Source organism: Leopardus geoffroyi, chromosome B2 (assembly GCF_018350155.1).
Source record: "Leopardus geoffroyi isolate Oge1 chromosome B2, O.geoffroyi_Oge1_pat1.0, whole genome shotgun sequence".
Lineage (NCBI taxonomy): Eukaryota > Metazoa > Chordata > Mammalia > Carnivora > Felidae > Leopardus > Leopardus geoffroyi.
The window spans coordinates 5,499,778-5,516,432 of record NC_059332.1 but is presented as its reverse complement, the minus strand read 5'-3'; the positions used below and the strand labels follow the sequence as shown (position 1 = coordinate 5,516,432).

Genomic DNA, 16,655 nt, shown 5'->3' with positions numbered 1-16,655 from the left:
CCCATGATTACGCCTCTCCTCCAGGACACCACTCACCAACGCTGATTGTACAACAGAGCAGAGAAAGATTAACTTCAGAAGCTTACTGGAGTGAAGGAGAATGAATGTTGAATGTCATTTTTAGTTTTGTTTTTAATTTTATTAGAAAAAATGATGTTGTCTGCCCAGCTGACCCTTTTCCTCTCCCCCCACCCCCCTCTACTCCCCTCTGACCCTACTGACCTTCATCATGCTTCAAACACGCCAGCTCTGGGCATCAGCCTGGAGCGGCGACTGGGTCTCGGAAGGGAGAGGGAGGGAAGCAGTAAGGCAGACTTCCCAGGGCAGCGTGAGTGAACTAGGGGTGTCCCTGGCTCCCCGGCTCCAGGCTCCCAGATTCCAAGTACCCAAGCCCCTCACTTCTGACTTGGAGACCAGGCCAAATGAAGTCACGTCTCCTTACACAGACGTCGCCTCTTTAGGCACTTGCTACTTTACACAAGTGCTTCCTCCCTCATTTTCGTGAATGCTCCATCATCATTAAAAAATGCGAAATAACCATAATCATGCTTCTAAATGATAACCTTGGGGTGGCCCTGGGAATAAAGTCCAAGGAGAGTTTGACTGTCCTCCAAACTAAATTTCTAAAAGTCAAACCAAAAAACCTGCCTCGCCAATGAAAAACTGCCTTATACCCACTTAGCGACCAAAGAAAATTTATTCCTCTGTCCCTTCTGTCTGAGACTTGCTGAGAAAATAAAAATCCCTAAAGGGTGAACCTGTCCATCTAAGGGTTACCAAGTGCTGGAAAAGTGAGATCTCTGGAACTCGGTTTTAGGTAGCAAAACTTACCAAATTGAAAGTGTGATAAATCCCCAGCATACTAGGTCAGAAAGCATCTGAAAAAATCTGAAGACCATCTATCAGCAATGGTGCCCATCAGTTCCTTTGTTTCTGTCCCACATGGTTACACTTCTTGTCTCCCAGAGCAGTGATAGCCCACAGCACTCACTCCAAAATTAGAGGGAATTACTGAGAACCTTGGTACCAGTGAGGGGTAAATGGTGGTTTTCTTCTTGTAATGAAGAAAATCAGCCATTGTCTCCTTTTGCTCCTAATACATTCTTGGGCTAGTCCGACATGGAAACTTTCAGCTGGATCTTTCTGGTAGTTTTACAGTCAGAGAGGAGTAGTCATTCATATTCAGATGGCAGCGTTTTCACCTCTTACGGAAAACAATTTCAGGATTCTCGACTCCCATCTCCTTCATATCCCTCATTAAGTACAGTTTGAATCAATTCTCTTGCTACTGTCTTTTGGTGTTCATTTTTTGGTGTTCAATTACTGTGCATAACGACTCCGTCTCTGTTTTCGATCTGAGATGGCAGTGCTTTTTCTCTTGTACCGGTGCTGTGCAAACAGGTTAAGGACACCGCACCGGGAACCTTGTAGGGAAGACACCGCACTGCTCTGCGTCCGGCTTTGCGCCTTCTGCTTGGTCTTAGCTTCACGTAAAATCTACACAGAAATCTCTCCAACACACTTAGGCTCTAGACAACCACAAAGTCTGATGAAGGCCATTGCAATCACGGGAACAACTCTAGACTGGAGGGCACAGGACCTTGGCTCACATGCTGTGACACCTTGGAACTAAATGTCATTTATTAAATGCCTTCTGGCTTGCTGCAGACTGTGAGATACTGAATCTCTCCATACTTAATCTGCAGGTCTGTCGAATGGAAATGAGGATTTCCGTCTGCAAACACCACCCACCCCTGAGTGTTCGCTCCATAAGACGAGCAAGCTAATTAGCGGTGCAAGCTCCATACAGGTGTCTGTTCCTTCCTACTTCTTCCCACCCTCTTTCTGAACTTGCCAAGGTCTCCCCGTCTCTTCTAGGTCCTTGGGGTCCCCTCTGAGAGGGACCTCTGCACGCGGAGTCTTTCCATTTCCCGCTGAACCATGCACACCTCCACCGGCTGCCAAACGGGTCCCTTTAATCTCAGCTCCTCGTGAGCGAATTCCCCAAAAGTTAATGACACACAGCCATCTACCCAGGCCAGTATGCTCCGTGCCCCCTTGGGCCCCACTTAGACTCTCACCCCCTCCCATGCGACCTCAGGTCACATTCATTCTGTCTCCTACATATTTCTCAAGACTGTCTCCTCTGTCCACCATCAGAGACCGTCAAGTGTGACATTTTCCTGCTCCCAGTCCGCGGCAGGCCTTCTAGAAGATTCCCATACCTCCAGGAAATCCTCCTCTTGCCCTGCTTTCATCCTCTCGGCCCAACCCGGGAGTCTGCTGCACTTAGGTGAGAAGTTCCCACATGCTTCCAGGCCTTTCTACCTCAAGTTTCTGACTTTGCCTGAGCCCTTTCTCTGGCCACAGAAGCTCGTTCAGCCTGAGTGTGGACAGGTCAGAGCACCAGGAGTCAGTCTTCCAAGGACCACCATCAACCAATGAAGGACAGGAATTAGCAGACAGACATTTCAGCGTCCTTACCCCTGCACCGACAATTCTGAGATGTGTCTCATACACTCTCTGTGGCAGGACTGAGCCCTAATTGCCCACAAAGGACCCTATTTAAGAGTGACACCCCCCCTTATAAGCTCTCCTCTCTTCTGTAAGACCTGCCCATGCTTTCTGTGAAAACCTCCCAAATGACCTGCTTGCAGTCAAGTCCATTTCTTAGATCCTCACCTAGCAAGCAAAGTTTTGGGGAAATCCAGATCAACTGGAATGAGAATGGCATCAGATTTCCTAACAGCCACAGTGGAAGCAAAATGGCAGTGTAGAAATACATTCAGAACTCTGAGTGAAAAGGATCTCCAACCAAGAATTCTACATCCGTCCAAACGAAAAATTATTTTTTTTTCAACGTTTATTTGTTTTTGGGACACAGAGAGACAGAGCATGAACGGGGGAGGGGCAGAGAGAGAGGGAGACACAGAATCGGAAACAGGCTCCAGGCTCTGAGCCATCAGCCCAGAGCCCGACGCGGGGCTCGAACTCACAGACCGCGAGATCGTGACCTGGCTGAAGTCGGACGCTTAACCGACTGCACCACCCAGGCACCCCTCCAAATGAAAAATTAAATGTGAGAGTATAATGAAGACTTTCTCAGACACGCTGAATGTAAAACTGTCATATAGTAAGAAGTACACTTTGGGGTGGAGGTGTCTGGGTAGCTCAGTTGGCTGAGCATCCGACTTCTGATTTCCACTGAGGTTATGATCCCAGGGATTGAGCCCCACATCAGGCTCCACCCTGAGCACAGAGCCTGCTTGGGATATTCTCTCTCTCTCTCTCTCTCTCTCCTCCTCCTCCTCCTCCTCTCCCCCCGCCCCGCCCCCTTCCCCACTCATGTACGTGTGTATGCGTGTGTGCACTCTCTCTCAAATAAAATAAATGTCTAAAAAAATACACTTTGGCCCTCTCCGTGGTTCCTGGAACAGAGCTCCTAAAATGCTTGTTAATTTCCTAAGTGATAAAGAGGAATGGTCTTTTGTCCTCAAATAGCTCCTGTTCCTAAAACAGCTCCAGAGCAAAAGTGACAAAGTGTCTTGCTATTCATAACAAGCCCTTCCAACCACATCTGACTTTACGCTACTCAGGTGACTTTCAGAAAGCTCTTGCGGGCGGGGGCCCCTTGCTGGGGAACCAACCGCGTGATTACAGGGCTGAGAACTTTCTGTCCCATCCCCTACTCCCACACCTCCAGGGAGGGCAGATGGGCTGGAGGTTGAGGTCACTGCTAACGGCGATGGCTGACATAATCATGCCTGCATAATAAAACCTCTATTTAAAAGAACCCCGCACAAAGGGGTTTGGAGAGCTCCCAAATGGTGAACCACAGAGGTACCAGAAGGGCACAGAAGCCCCACACGCCCTCCCTCACACCTTGCCCTGTGCATCTCTTCTATCTGGCTGTTTCTGAGTCGTACCCTTTACAATAAACCAGTGAGCTGGTAGGTAAACCATTTTCCTGACTTCCGCGGGCTTCCCTAGCAAACCGTCAAACCCACAGAAGGGTCACGGGAACCTCCAGTCTACAGCCGGACTTGAGACGGGCATGGGATGTCCCTTCTTTGACCCTGGAGCCACCATCCTGGTCAGTGAGGGTGTGGCACCCTCTCCACCACGGCCATGAAATCACATGAAATTCCGTCGTAATCAGTAAGGGAAGCGAACATGGTGAGGCAGGGTGAGAAACAACAGCGGCCTGGCCCCTGCTCCCAACTCCTCCAACTGTCTGAACACGAGCACTTTTGAAAGCGTGCTGTCGATTTTATTTTCCCATCGCTAGTAAACATCACTGGCCCTATGTGCACACACGCTATTGTGAACTCACACTCGATGGGATAGCGCTGAGGAGCTCAGGATCCAGGGTTTCCTGCCGTGACATGAGGTCACGCAGGCCCCCAGACGGCATCCTACAACAGACCCAACAGCGGGTCCGAGCCTCCACCGTGGGCTGCTTGTGTGGTTGCATGCAAACTTCTTAACCCTTCGGCGTTTTGGCTCCTTTATCAGTACAATGGGGATGACGGTAATAATAACAACGGCACTTGTGTCACGGGGCTGATGGTAAGATTAATGAGACTGCACACCTGAAGCACTCAGTCCCGTCCCTGGCGCAGAGTAAACACTCAGAAAACCTGAGCCGCCTACGTTAGCTCTTGTTCCCATCAGAACCACACCAAGAGAAGGTGTCTCACTGACTCCTCCTCAGAAATCCTCCTCTGCCCTGCAACGGGTGACAACACTGCCTGTCCAAGCACCCCCGTGCTCCCCATGGTGTGCCCTGGAGAGCAATCCTCCCACCAGATCTGTGTGCTCCCCTACGGCATCCAAAGTCGGAAGAAGGGCTCTGTGGAATCCTGTAGCCAAGACGATGGCTCAAGTCTGTATAATCCAACGTCTCCCGAATTGATATTTGGGCTTGGAACTCCTACTACAAGAAGCGTCGGTTAGGAGCCCAGTTCATGGGCTCCTGAACTGTTCCATGGAACCCACTTTAGGAAGTGACAGTAACTTCCCTGGGTAAGAGCCCCTACCTTAAAGTCACCCAGAAGCTCCAGGCGATGAGAGGAGTCATGAAGCGGTGGGCTCCATCACCAAGGCTGCAGGAGCTGTCCTCGATGATCTGGGTGGAGGATGCCTGCTTCTCACCGCGGCACAGGCACCCTCCATAAAATGCCTGCCCCTTTAGGACGGTACCCTGACCATTAAGCACAATAAAGCCTGGGATAAAGCCAGCTGCAATCAGTGCAAAGGTGACAGACGTGTGCTTTTAACTTGGGCGGGGGGTACCTGCCAGCTTTGCTCCCCATGGAAAGCGGCTTTCGGTATAGCATTTTAAAAGGAAGGATGGGACACCTGGGTAGCTCAGTTGATTAAGCGTCCAACTCTTGATTTCAGGTCGGGTCATGATCTCCCTGTTTGTGAGTCTGAGCCCCACAATGGGCTCCGTGCTGACAGTGCAGAGCCTGCTTGGGATTCTCTTTCTCCCTCGGCCTCTCCCCTGCCCACTCACTCTTTCTCAAAACAAATAAATAAACTTAAAAAAGATAAAGTTTTTTAAAGGAGGACACCTTGCCCAATTTCATGGAAACAATTTGGTATCACCATCCAGTTGTATAAAATAAGACTAAATGAGGGGCGCCCGGGTGGCTCAGTCGGTTGAGCGCCCAACTTCAGCTCAGGTCATGATCTCGCAGTTTGTTGGTTTGAGCCCCACGTCAGGCTCTGTGCTGACAGCTCAGAGCCTGGAGCCTGCTTCAGATTCTGTGTCTCCCTTCCCCTTTGCCCCTCCCCCACTCACACTCTCTCAAAAATAAACATTAAAAAAAATTTTTTTTAAAAAGACTAAATGGGGGCGCCTGGGTGGCGCAGTCGGTTAAGCGTCCGACTTCAGCCAGGTCACGATCTCGCGGTCCGTGAGTTCGAGCCCCACGTCAGGCTCTGGGCTGATGGCTCAGAGCCTGGAGCCTGTTTCCGATTCTGTGTCTTCCTCTCTCTCTGCCCCTCCCCCGTTCATGCTCTGTCTCTCTCTGTCCCAAAAATAAATAAAAGTTGAAAAAAAAATTAAAAAAAAAAAAAAAAGACTAAATGGATAGCTTTAAACCTACAGAGCTCAAAAGTACTTTGTAGGTATTTGCTGTTTATCCTTGTCCCCATGGTGATGGCATGCTACGTGGTGATTTGCAACACAGGCTATGTCTTATTTCGAAAACCAGGAGGGTAACTGAAAGCATAAAAATAGAGTTCATATATAAAACAGGCCTCATTGTACAAAGGAGTCCCAGTGTATTATGGGAGTGGAGAAAGGTCCCTCCCCCATCTTGTGGTACCAAGTAGTATTCAGCCACTATTCCAGTCACCATACTAAACACATTTATGCAAAAACGCTATCTTCTACGTGGACAAAATGGATACAGAGGCTTAATACCAAGACGGAAAAGCACATCAATGCATAGGACATAAACATGTTCTGGCATTTACTAGTGGTAAGTGGAGCTTGGTCACTGAAAGGGGGAAGGGAATTGCTTCTACTCTGTCGAGAGCAATTTCCTGGTACAGGTATAATTATGGCTCCTGGAAGAAAATGTGCTAGTGCTAAGCAGTTAGCACAGAGGACAGGGAAGGGAGGTGGCCTGCTGACTGGAAAATGTGTGGTACACAGTAAGCACTCAGTCAGTGTTTACTCAAGAAAGGAACTGCGTATTCTTGGAAAGGGGGCGGGGCTCCTAAGGCAGGGTGTTCACGAAACCCGGTGAAGGAAACTCACATGCTAAGAAGGGCATGGGCTGCAAGAGTTTAAGTTCCAGAAACCAACTAAATATTTAAATAATAATAATAATAATAACAATATTTGGTCATCTGATACATAAACTAGAGGTCAGCTTCAAAGGGTTCCCAAACCCCGAAGAAGTAGGTCTGAACGCGGTGGGGAAAACCCACCATCACACCATGTTGCTAAAAATCTCGTTAATAATAACTCGCTCCTCCCACCCACAAAACAAAAAGGGCTCTAATCAGTCACTCCCATTTACAAAGGGGATGTGAAATACTGAGGAATGGAAGTGAAGAAAGGTGGGAATCCCTCACATTCTCTCAGGTAAGCTTCAAGGTCAACTGCCATCCATGCACACTCTCACCACCAAATGGAAGGGAGACCAGTCAGAGCCCCTCCGCACTGAAGCCCCCTCACTCTTCCCCCTAGACTCACGGGGCGTCATGGTCCCACACATAACCCCACAGGTACGCCCGCCTTTCAGCCAGCAGTGGGTCAGTGTGGCAATTTCCAGAAATCTCTGGGCATTGGTAAGACTCTTTGACTCTGGGCAAATGGGCTTCTCCTCTTCTTCTCCCATTTGTAAAACTAGGGACATGCCATTGATTTAATTTTGAGGATTTGTAGATGAAGCTTATAAAATATCAGGTTAAAATCTACTACTGAGATTTTCAGAAGCGTGGGTGTCAGAGCTGGGCCACTAATCAGGGTTTGGAACGTGTAGGCTTTGATTGCAATAGTTACCATGGATGTAGGCATAATGGACACACACACACACACACACACACACACACACACACACACACAACTAACGCTAAGTGTTGCTCTGGGTGCTTGTCTGTGCCTCACAGGAGACTGGCGGCTGAGGAGTTGCTGACACCCTCGAGGACCAGGCCCTTCCTGGTTTTGCTTCACTACACACTAGCAGAAGAAATGGGGAGCTGGGAAGAGCAGTGGCTGTTTCTTCTCCCCCCGCCTTCCCTGTCACCCCCAGCAATCAGCACAGACATTCCTGACAGGAGGCCTGCCCCCAGCCAAGCCCCAGTCTGGGCCCTACCACAGACTTGTGATGAAACGCCCAGAAGGGATAACCCAGTTTTAGCTTCTTCTGGAAAAGCAGGAGTCTCTTGTGTGCCAGAAGTTCACCATTGGTGCAGACCCACGTCTTCTCTAGAGTAGGCTACAGAAACGTTCACAGCTAACTCTGGAGGCAGCAGAATCAAGGAAGTACTGTGAATCTGCTGGGGCCTCTGATGGGCCAAGAAGGAATGAGCCCTGCTTACAATAAAGGGCGGCATCTATGAGAAGGGAGGTTGGTGAGCCAAAGCCTGAAGCTAGGGGGAAAAGTAAAGATGAGGCAATCCCAACACCCTCCTCTTCAAAGAGGATCAGATAATAAAAGCACCTAATCCCAGGCCTCAGTGTCCGCCCCCCAAACTTTGCATTCTTCCTCAGACCCACACCCAGTTAGCTGGATCCCTGCCCTCACCCTCTTTGGTGGACACCAGAAATTTGACTGAGGGCAGTTCTCCATGCTTCGGCAGCAGGGTAACATGGGTCCCTGGCATTCTGAAATGGATCTCCTAGCTCGCCTTCCCACTAGACATGCTAGTGCACACGGCAGGGAACCTGCACACACACAGGAGTCTGGAGTGAGAAATAAAGTGCATTACGGGTTATACACAACTTTGTGGAGTAAAATCTTCCAAAGGTTTGGAAACATCTATGTAACTCAAGAGCTTACAGACTCTTCCTCGTGAAAACAAAAAAGTAACTTCACACCCCATCCCTGGGCTACAAAAAAAAAGAAAACGGTCCCCAAAAGAGGTTTCCTGCAGAGGCCTCAACCCTCCATGAGCTGTGAAAGAATGCTTCTCTCAGAGTGATTCTCCTTCCAGTGTATAAGGTGTGTAAGAAATCAGGAAATTAAGGGGCGCCTGGGTGACTCAGTCGGTTGAACATCTGACTTTGGCTCAGGTCATGATCTTGTGGTTTGTGAGTTCAAACTCCACGTTGGGCTCTGTGCTGACAGCTCAGAGCCTGGAACCTGCTTTGGATTCTGTGTCTCCCCCTCTCTCTCTGCCTCTCCTCTGCTCTCTCTCTCTCTCTCTCAAAAATAAACATTAAAAAAAAGAAAGCAGGATATGAAAAGATTCTTTTTTAAGATGATTCTCCTCTCCAAGACAAAACATCTTACTGCTATTCAGCCAGCCTCGAATTTTCCAATCTCTCAGTACTAAGGGGAACAGCAAAATGTACACTCCCAAACTAGTTTTTATTAGTAGAATTTGGGGCCCAAAACAAGACTTCCAAGAAATTACCAAAATCCTCTCTGTGCCAGAATTTCGTCGGACAACAGGCCATCCCAACGAGGGTCACTGAGATGTGGAGAAGGCTTGCTTTGCACATTTTTATCACAGGAGTACTGGATGTAGTAAACTTTGACCCGGATCCCACAGTCCACACTGTCCGCGAGGTAAGTCACAGTCAGCGAGGGAATGAAAAGCCTGTGTTTCCCCGTCACAAGGGGAGTGGACAGAGCCAGACACCAAGCAATCCTGAATCTTAGCGCAGCTTCTTAAACGTGACCGGCGCCCTGTTTCGCGAACTCACCCTGGCGCCTTCTCACGTGCGTTCTTCAAATACACGATCCCCCACAGAGGGTGAGGCTTGGGGGGGGGGCGCATTCGGAAATGTGCTTCCTGTCCCATCTCCAAAGCCCCCTGTGACGGGGAGCCACCATGCAAGTGCCAGAGCTGGTTCATCAGCTGGACCAAAGCTCAAGTTCCCATGCCCCGGGATCCGACCGTGAGGACGACGGACCAACCGCAAGAACGCTTCGTGCTCTGGTCAACACAGCAAGCCGTGTGCAGGTTGTAGCTGTTAGAAAACTCAGGAGTGTGACCGCTCGAGGGCAGTCAGCCAGCAAGGTCGTGACATTCACACATCTCCTCCCAGCCCCGTACCTGCCCCCTATCATGCATCAGGAGTCCACACGGCAAGTTCCTTAGGAATGATCACCGAATGATGCTGGGAATAAGCCAGGAGCTGCATCAAGGAAGATACGAGAGAGACAGAGAGAGAGAGAGAGAGAGAGAGTGTGTGTGTGTGTCAGGAGCTACATCAAGGAAGATACGAGTGTGCGTGTGTGTGTGTGTGTGCGCACGCAAACAGAATCAAACATCCTTTGAAGGAAACAAGAAGTCTGGCTTTTGCTTACATTTTAAAACTCTGCTTTAAAAAAAGTGTTTATGATTGTCAATACCACATAAGCCACAGCAACACAGACCAGGCTATTTTCTCTGCAGCCTGTCCGAGATTTCTAAGGAGCCCTAAATTCACTATACTTCCTGTTCCAATGGTTCTAAAGACGGTATTTTTTCTCACGCAGAAAGTATTTAAAATATCAATGAATATCATCAATCCCAAAATACTATTTTCAAAACAATCATCATACTACTTTGCTCATGGTGGAAAGTGTAGCTAGTTAACTGCCTCTAAAACGCATCTCAAGGCACTGCAAATCAAGTGGAAAGTGTAAGGAAATCACGGCGGCCAGTTAAGCTCGTATTTAAATGCGGCACTAAAAATGCATTTCACACCCAACTTCATCAATCACCAACCAATCTTAGTTTGCATCTTGGCTACCAAAAGAAAATGGGATTTGTTTCCCTGAAGAAATATGTCACAGCTCTGCTTGAATTATTAAGCTTTACTATTACGGAAAGAAACAGATTCAGAAAGAAAAAAAAGAGAGAGAGAGGGGGAGAAAGAAAAGCAAAAGCAAAAGACCTAAAATTAGAGGCGGATTGCCATCTACAGACAGACATTAGCACTGCTCATTCATACAGCGTCAGAAACCCGAGTATCAGCAAATACCAACAGTAAAAGACAACACGTATGACTACAGTCTTAATCACAATGAAAATCAAGACAGCCTACCAAGCCCCTTTTTTGAAAGTAACACGAGAATAGAATATAGGTGACCATCACTGGATCAAAAATTTGCACAATTTAACATATGATAGGAGAGGAACTAGACATTGATCCTCGCTCTAAAACGTAACACTTTGAAAGAAAACTGAGTCAATTACTTAATTCCAAATTTAAAATACTGCTAAGTAGGGGGAAAAAAATGTTTCATCTCTAACATCAAACTCTGGCTTGCGTGTTTCACTCGGTATTTATATATGCTACAGAAGGATCACCACAGTAAGTGTAGTTAACATCTGTCACCATACCCAGTTACAAAAAAAAAAAAAAAAAAAACACGTTTTCTTGTAATGAGGACTTTTCATATCTACTCTCTCAGCAACTTTCAAATATGCAACATGGCATTAAATTCTTGCATTTTGCACTCATCTTGACTCACCACATACCTTCCCGTACATTTTGCTTACCGTGCCTCTTGCTTTTACTTTTCTAAAGAGTAAGAGCCCCCTTGGGATAGGACTATCCAAAGGCTTGGTTCTAACTACTAGGATAAATGACATTAAAGCAAAAAGCCATAGCAATAAAAAATGAATATGAAAGTTGACTTGAGGAATCAAAAAAAGAGAGAGAGATTGACTACTGTAACCTGGAAAATTCTGATAGCCAAAGACATCTGGAGGGAGATCTGATAGGGGGAAATGGCTCAACTTTCAAAAGCATGGACTTGATGCTAATATCCTTATGCTTGTCAAGGGATGATTTAATCTAGTGAACTGCACAAAGTCTTTTTTTTTTTTTCATTTTCCCTGGAAAAAATTGTTTTGGGAAGCCAAGATTCATTTTCCAGGTTACATGTTCTTTCTATCAAGATGAAAAGACACAAAATGCTTCATCTCAATTCTTACGTACGCTTATATGTACTGAAGAAACTTAAACGGATCACGTAAGTTTCTTCCTGGGAAAAAAATCCACTCCTCAAAACCGTCACTTGACAGACACTAGCCGTCGTTCCACGGAACAATGAGATCTGGCGGTTAGAAACCTATGGTCCACACGTTGTAACATGTCCCTGGAACACAGACACTTACCATGGGCAATTATCTAAAACACCAGCCAGGCTCTCCAAACACAGGAGAACAACCATGGGTTTCTACCTTCTCTTGGCGCTTTAAAAAGAAACGACGCGCTTCAACGTTCAACGGGTTATTTTCATCCCCATGCCGATACGGCTATAGCTGGAAACCGCAAATTTCTACAAAAGCAAAAATCCTGATCATCTAACTTTTTAATAAAGGTCACTTTCCAGTGAAAGAGGGAACTGTTGACACAGACTTGTGATTCCAGGTCTCCCCACAGAAGAGAAACAAGGTAAAACTTCCCTTTCTTCTTAGAAACAACTACTAAATTGAAAGACTTTAAATGGATATACATCGGGTGGCTCAGTTGATTAAGCGTCTGACTTCAGCTCAGGTCACGATCTCGCAGTTTGTGGGTTTGAGTTCCGCGTCAGGCTCTGTGCTCACAGCTCAGAGCCTGGAGCCTGCTTGGGATTCCGTGTCTCTCTCTCTCTCTCTCTCTCTCTCTCTCTCTCTCTCTCTCTCTCTGCCCCTCCCCTACTCATGCTCTGTCCCTCGGTCTCAAAAATAAATAAACATTAAAAATATTTAAAATAACATAAAAATAGACGTATGTTAGAGGGAGGAACTGGGATTTTTCACAGCCTAAGAAGAGCCTCTGAGAAAATAAGCAAGTAACATTTTCCAAAAGCCTTTAGTAAAAAATATCTGTGAAAGTTTAAAAGAGGTCCTACTTCATCATGGGTTTCAAAGTATTACAGAGACTGATTTATGTCGGGATGTCCAACGTTCATTCACCAATATTTACTGTCTCCTATCAGATCTGTGCCTGGTGTTAGGAATAAAAACAAGACAACTGGTAGAAGACACAGCACAGGGGGCTTCACCATCTAGTGTAATGACTGACATAAAGCCTCTTATTTTTAATGCTCATGAACATGGAATGCCATGTTCTTGTAGGCTAGCTTTCTTTGTTTGGTGCCTCCCATCAAGCACACATTCACTAAACATTTGTTGACTACGTTTTACCTTGGCCTCCCCTGTTTCATAGCCACCAAAAGGGATTATACAAACTTAAAACAAAAGCAAACTTTAAAGCAAGATCCTTTTTTTCTTTTTTTTTTTTTTTTTTTTTTTTTTTAAGTAAGCATCACGCCCAGTGTGAAGCCCAATGTGGGACTTGAACTCACGACCCTGAGATCAAGACCTGAGCTGAGATCAAGAGGTCGATGCTTGGGGCACCTGGGTAGTTCATTCAGCTGGGTGTCTGACTTTGGCTTAGGTCGTGATCACACGGTGTGAGTTCAAACCCGGCATCGGGCTCCTCGCTGACAGCGCGCAGCCTGCTTGGGATTCTCTCTCTCTCCCTCGCTCTCTGCCCCTTCCCCACCCTCAGAATAAATAAATAAACTTAAAAAAAAAAAAAAAAAAAAAAAAACAGAGTCAGATGCTGCACTAAGTCACCCAGGTGCCCCTAACACAAAACCTTATCATGAACCCACATTTTGTAGATAGCTACTGGGGCCCCCAAAAGTTAAGTGATTTGGCCCAGATCCAAAGCAGAACTGTAACCAGAATCTAGGACTCCCCGTCCCCAGCTGGTCTTCTGTCACCGAAACCTTAAAGAGGTCAAGCCCCCTCCATTGTCTCCTCTGTCACTGGCTCACTCAGGCAGCCTGTTTCTTTAGTCTCATGCGGCTTCCCGACAACTCTTCCACCACAGGGACCACATCGTGTGGACCCCTATAAGTTCCCGTGTCCCCTCAGCTGTGGGGCCCACATTAGCCGGAATTCTAATGTGACTCTGCGCGTCGACCTCAAAATAAGCTGAAGCTCCCAGGTGGAAGACAGAGCGCTGGCCAGGAACTCGAAACTACGGCCCATCCCTCGTCTTCCTGGGTGCCCAGCCCGGCCCCTTGCGGGCACGTGAGTGGATCCCGGGGTGAGTGGGGAGCAGTGGCCCGGCCAGCCCTCCACGCCCGCAGGCTCACCCCGCTGACACTATGCATGGGATGAGGCCAAAAAGAGCCCACCTTCCCAAAACCACCGTGAAAGTTCACAATCTGACTGCACAAATTTCGTACCGATGAAAATTTTTTTAGAATTATTTTTTATTTTTTTTTAATTTTTTTTTTAACATTTATTTATGAGACAGAGAGAGACAGAGCATGAACGGGGGGAGGGCCAGAGAGAGAGGGAGACACAGGATCTGAAGCAGGCTCCAGGCTCTGAGCTGTCAGCACAGAGCCTGATGCGGGGCTTGAACTCACGGACCGTGAGATCGTGACCTGAGCGAAGTCAGACGCTCAACCGACTGAGCCACCCAGGCGCCCCTAGAATTATTTTTTAGAATTTTTTTAGAATTATTTTATTTTTGAATTATTTATTTTTTTAGAATTTATTTTAGAATTATTTCTGTATCTGCTAATGCAAGATACAGAACCAGCTTGGGTACATACTGTCTACTGGCAAAGTTTTGTAGTATCCTCTTGGGTATCACTAAAGTTAGTAAAACATCTTTTCGGAGAAAGGAAGCTGTGACTGACAGTAACTCATGATCGATGTGGACGAGGGTTGTAGACACACGAGAGAGAGACCAATGTCAACAGTAGTTGGTCAAAACGTCAATCAAGCCCTTTCAACAGAAGAAAAGGATGACAAAATTTACCTTTTTCTTTAAGACCACCACAAGAAATATTTTATCTCAGAACCTGTGTCCTTGTACACGACCTCTAACTATAAACAGAAACTTAGCAGGAAAAACAGAAGAATCTTGTACACAAAAAGATTCTTCCTTGGAAAACTCTCCCACGTGATGGTCAGGAGTATCTTCTGCGGGTCCAGAGAAACAGATCTATTTAAGAATCAAAATCGTATCATAGCCTTGAGAGGATAAACAATAAAAACAATGTAATAGCAGGAAGGACAAACTTACCGCTGTCTGGAACTATCTGTGGTGAATTCTTTAACTTTACATTTTGTTTCCCTTTTTTGGGTTTTTCCAAATTCACTTCTTCTTTTTTCCCTTTCCTCTTCGGGGGCTGAGGGGATGTGTTGTCGCTGGATCCAACTGTTGACTTGGACTGACGATCATTTCCCTAAGTGGCAAAAGATTGGAGACCCTTACCATTGGCTAACGAAATCCCAAAGCAACTCCTAGTCCATACGAGTCATTAACCAGCAGTAAACGGGGCAGGGGCAGGGGCGGGAGACGAATGGATTCTGCTGAGTCCCCGCTCTCCGTGTTAATATCCACGTTAACTTCTCCAAATGCCACAGGAAGGGTCTAACAGAGGCAGGAGAACAAAAATAATAGCTAAAAAGTGTTGAATACTCAACATGTACCAGACATTCCAGAAAATTATTTCAATCCTCACAACCCTGGGAGACAGGCGCTGTGTCGCGCCATTGCAAAGAGGAAGCAATGAGGTCATGGAGCCAGCCAGCAAGCCGCTGCCTTAACCATCCTCTCCCTCCTGTGACTTCTGGAAAAAGCAGCAGCTATCTGTTGGCTGAGGAATCGCGACAGCCTTCAGTTTGATTCACCGGTCTAGAGACACCTCCTCAACCAGCGGTCACCGTGAATGTGCAGGTGTCATCATCCAAGGACACACACACTATGCTGGTAAAAATCCTCAAATCCGTACTCATCCGCCGGCGACTGCCACACTCCCTGGAGATCGCAAATCCAGAGTGACACAGACACAGCGGCTTAAGACCACACCCGGGCAAAGGCAGCCACCAACTGTCACACATTCGGTGGAGCCTCCGGAGATGAAGACTCTGCATCTGCAAAGCAGGCTCCTTATCACGAAGGTGAGGTTGAGTTTCGAGGGCTCCCGTCACTGGCCTAAGAACAGCTCCTGGGGCGGGGGCGGGGGAGCAGGGGCACATAACCCACCACAGGGGTGGCTACCACACGCACCCACCGAACAGCTGTGTTTGTACTCCATCACTGCTCGGCCATGCCTACGGCAAGAAACTCCCTCCTACCAAGAGCACCTTGGTCCCTTCGGTGGTCAGGTGCTAAGCCCACCTGCATGCAGAAAGCGTGAGGCTGCAGGTGGTAGAAAGAATGAAAGCTCCAGAGACCAAAGCACCTGGCTCAGAGCCACTGCTCTGCCACTAACCACCGACGGGACCCTGGGCTAACTAACTCCTGGCTTCTTTGATCCTGGTTCCTCAGCAGTTGCGTGGAGCCAACGTACCTGCCTTCAGGTCCATCACGAGAAGGAAATGGTAACACTTATAAAATAACTAGTACAGCGCCTGTCAGGCAGTATTTACTCAGTGAGCATCAGAGTGCTTCTTCCAAGAGCAGAGTTAGTCTCTTTTTCTTAAAAATCGTATTGAACTCACACCATATTGGGTGAAATCTTTATGCAACATCTGTACCATGCTAGGATCTGAAAATAAATGCAGTAATATTAAATAAACAAATCTGCCTAGAAACCTATTATAACTGCTCATTTTAAACATTTATATATTCAGCCATCCAGAAGCATTTAAATGGTTTTAGCCATCACCCAATTATGGGTAGAAATATTCACAGCCTTACAAATGAAGTTATTTATGCTACTTTGTCGTAGCCTACAAGAAAATGAATTATGCATAGATTTATTAACAGTATGAAAACTTGTCCAAATCTATAACACTCCTTTGCATAATTTAATTTCCTATTCCAGCTGCAATTTAAACATACGTTTCCATTTAATTATTGCATTAACAGCAACCAGAGTTGTTGGTTTTTTTCTTTCCTTTTCTCCAATGATTCTTTCTCACAAGGCCATAGGCTGCCTGGCAGAGAGACAGACAGGTAACATGATTAAGTAGAGATTCCAAAACCATCAGCCAGGCCTCATATCCCC

General features: G+C 46.9%; 1 protein-coding gene across 1 annotated transcript in view; it reads right to left on the bottom strand.

Annotated features, from left to right (window-relative positions):
- Positions 1–16,655, bottom strand: part of DCDC2 (doublecortin domain containing 2) — a 165,012-nt gene that overhangs the window by 87,159 nt on the left and 61,198 nt on the right. Inside the window, exon 8 of the mRNA XM_045497231.1 lies at positions 14,723–14,885. Coding sequence (XP_045353187.1) covers positions 14,723–14,885 — 163 coding nt within the window. The remainder of the gene's footprint in view (positions 1–14,722; positions 14,886–16,655) is intronic.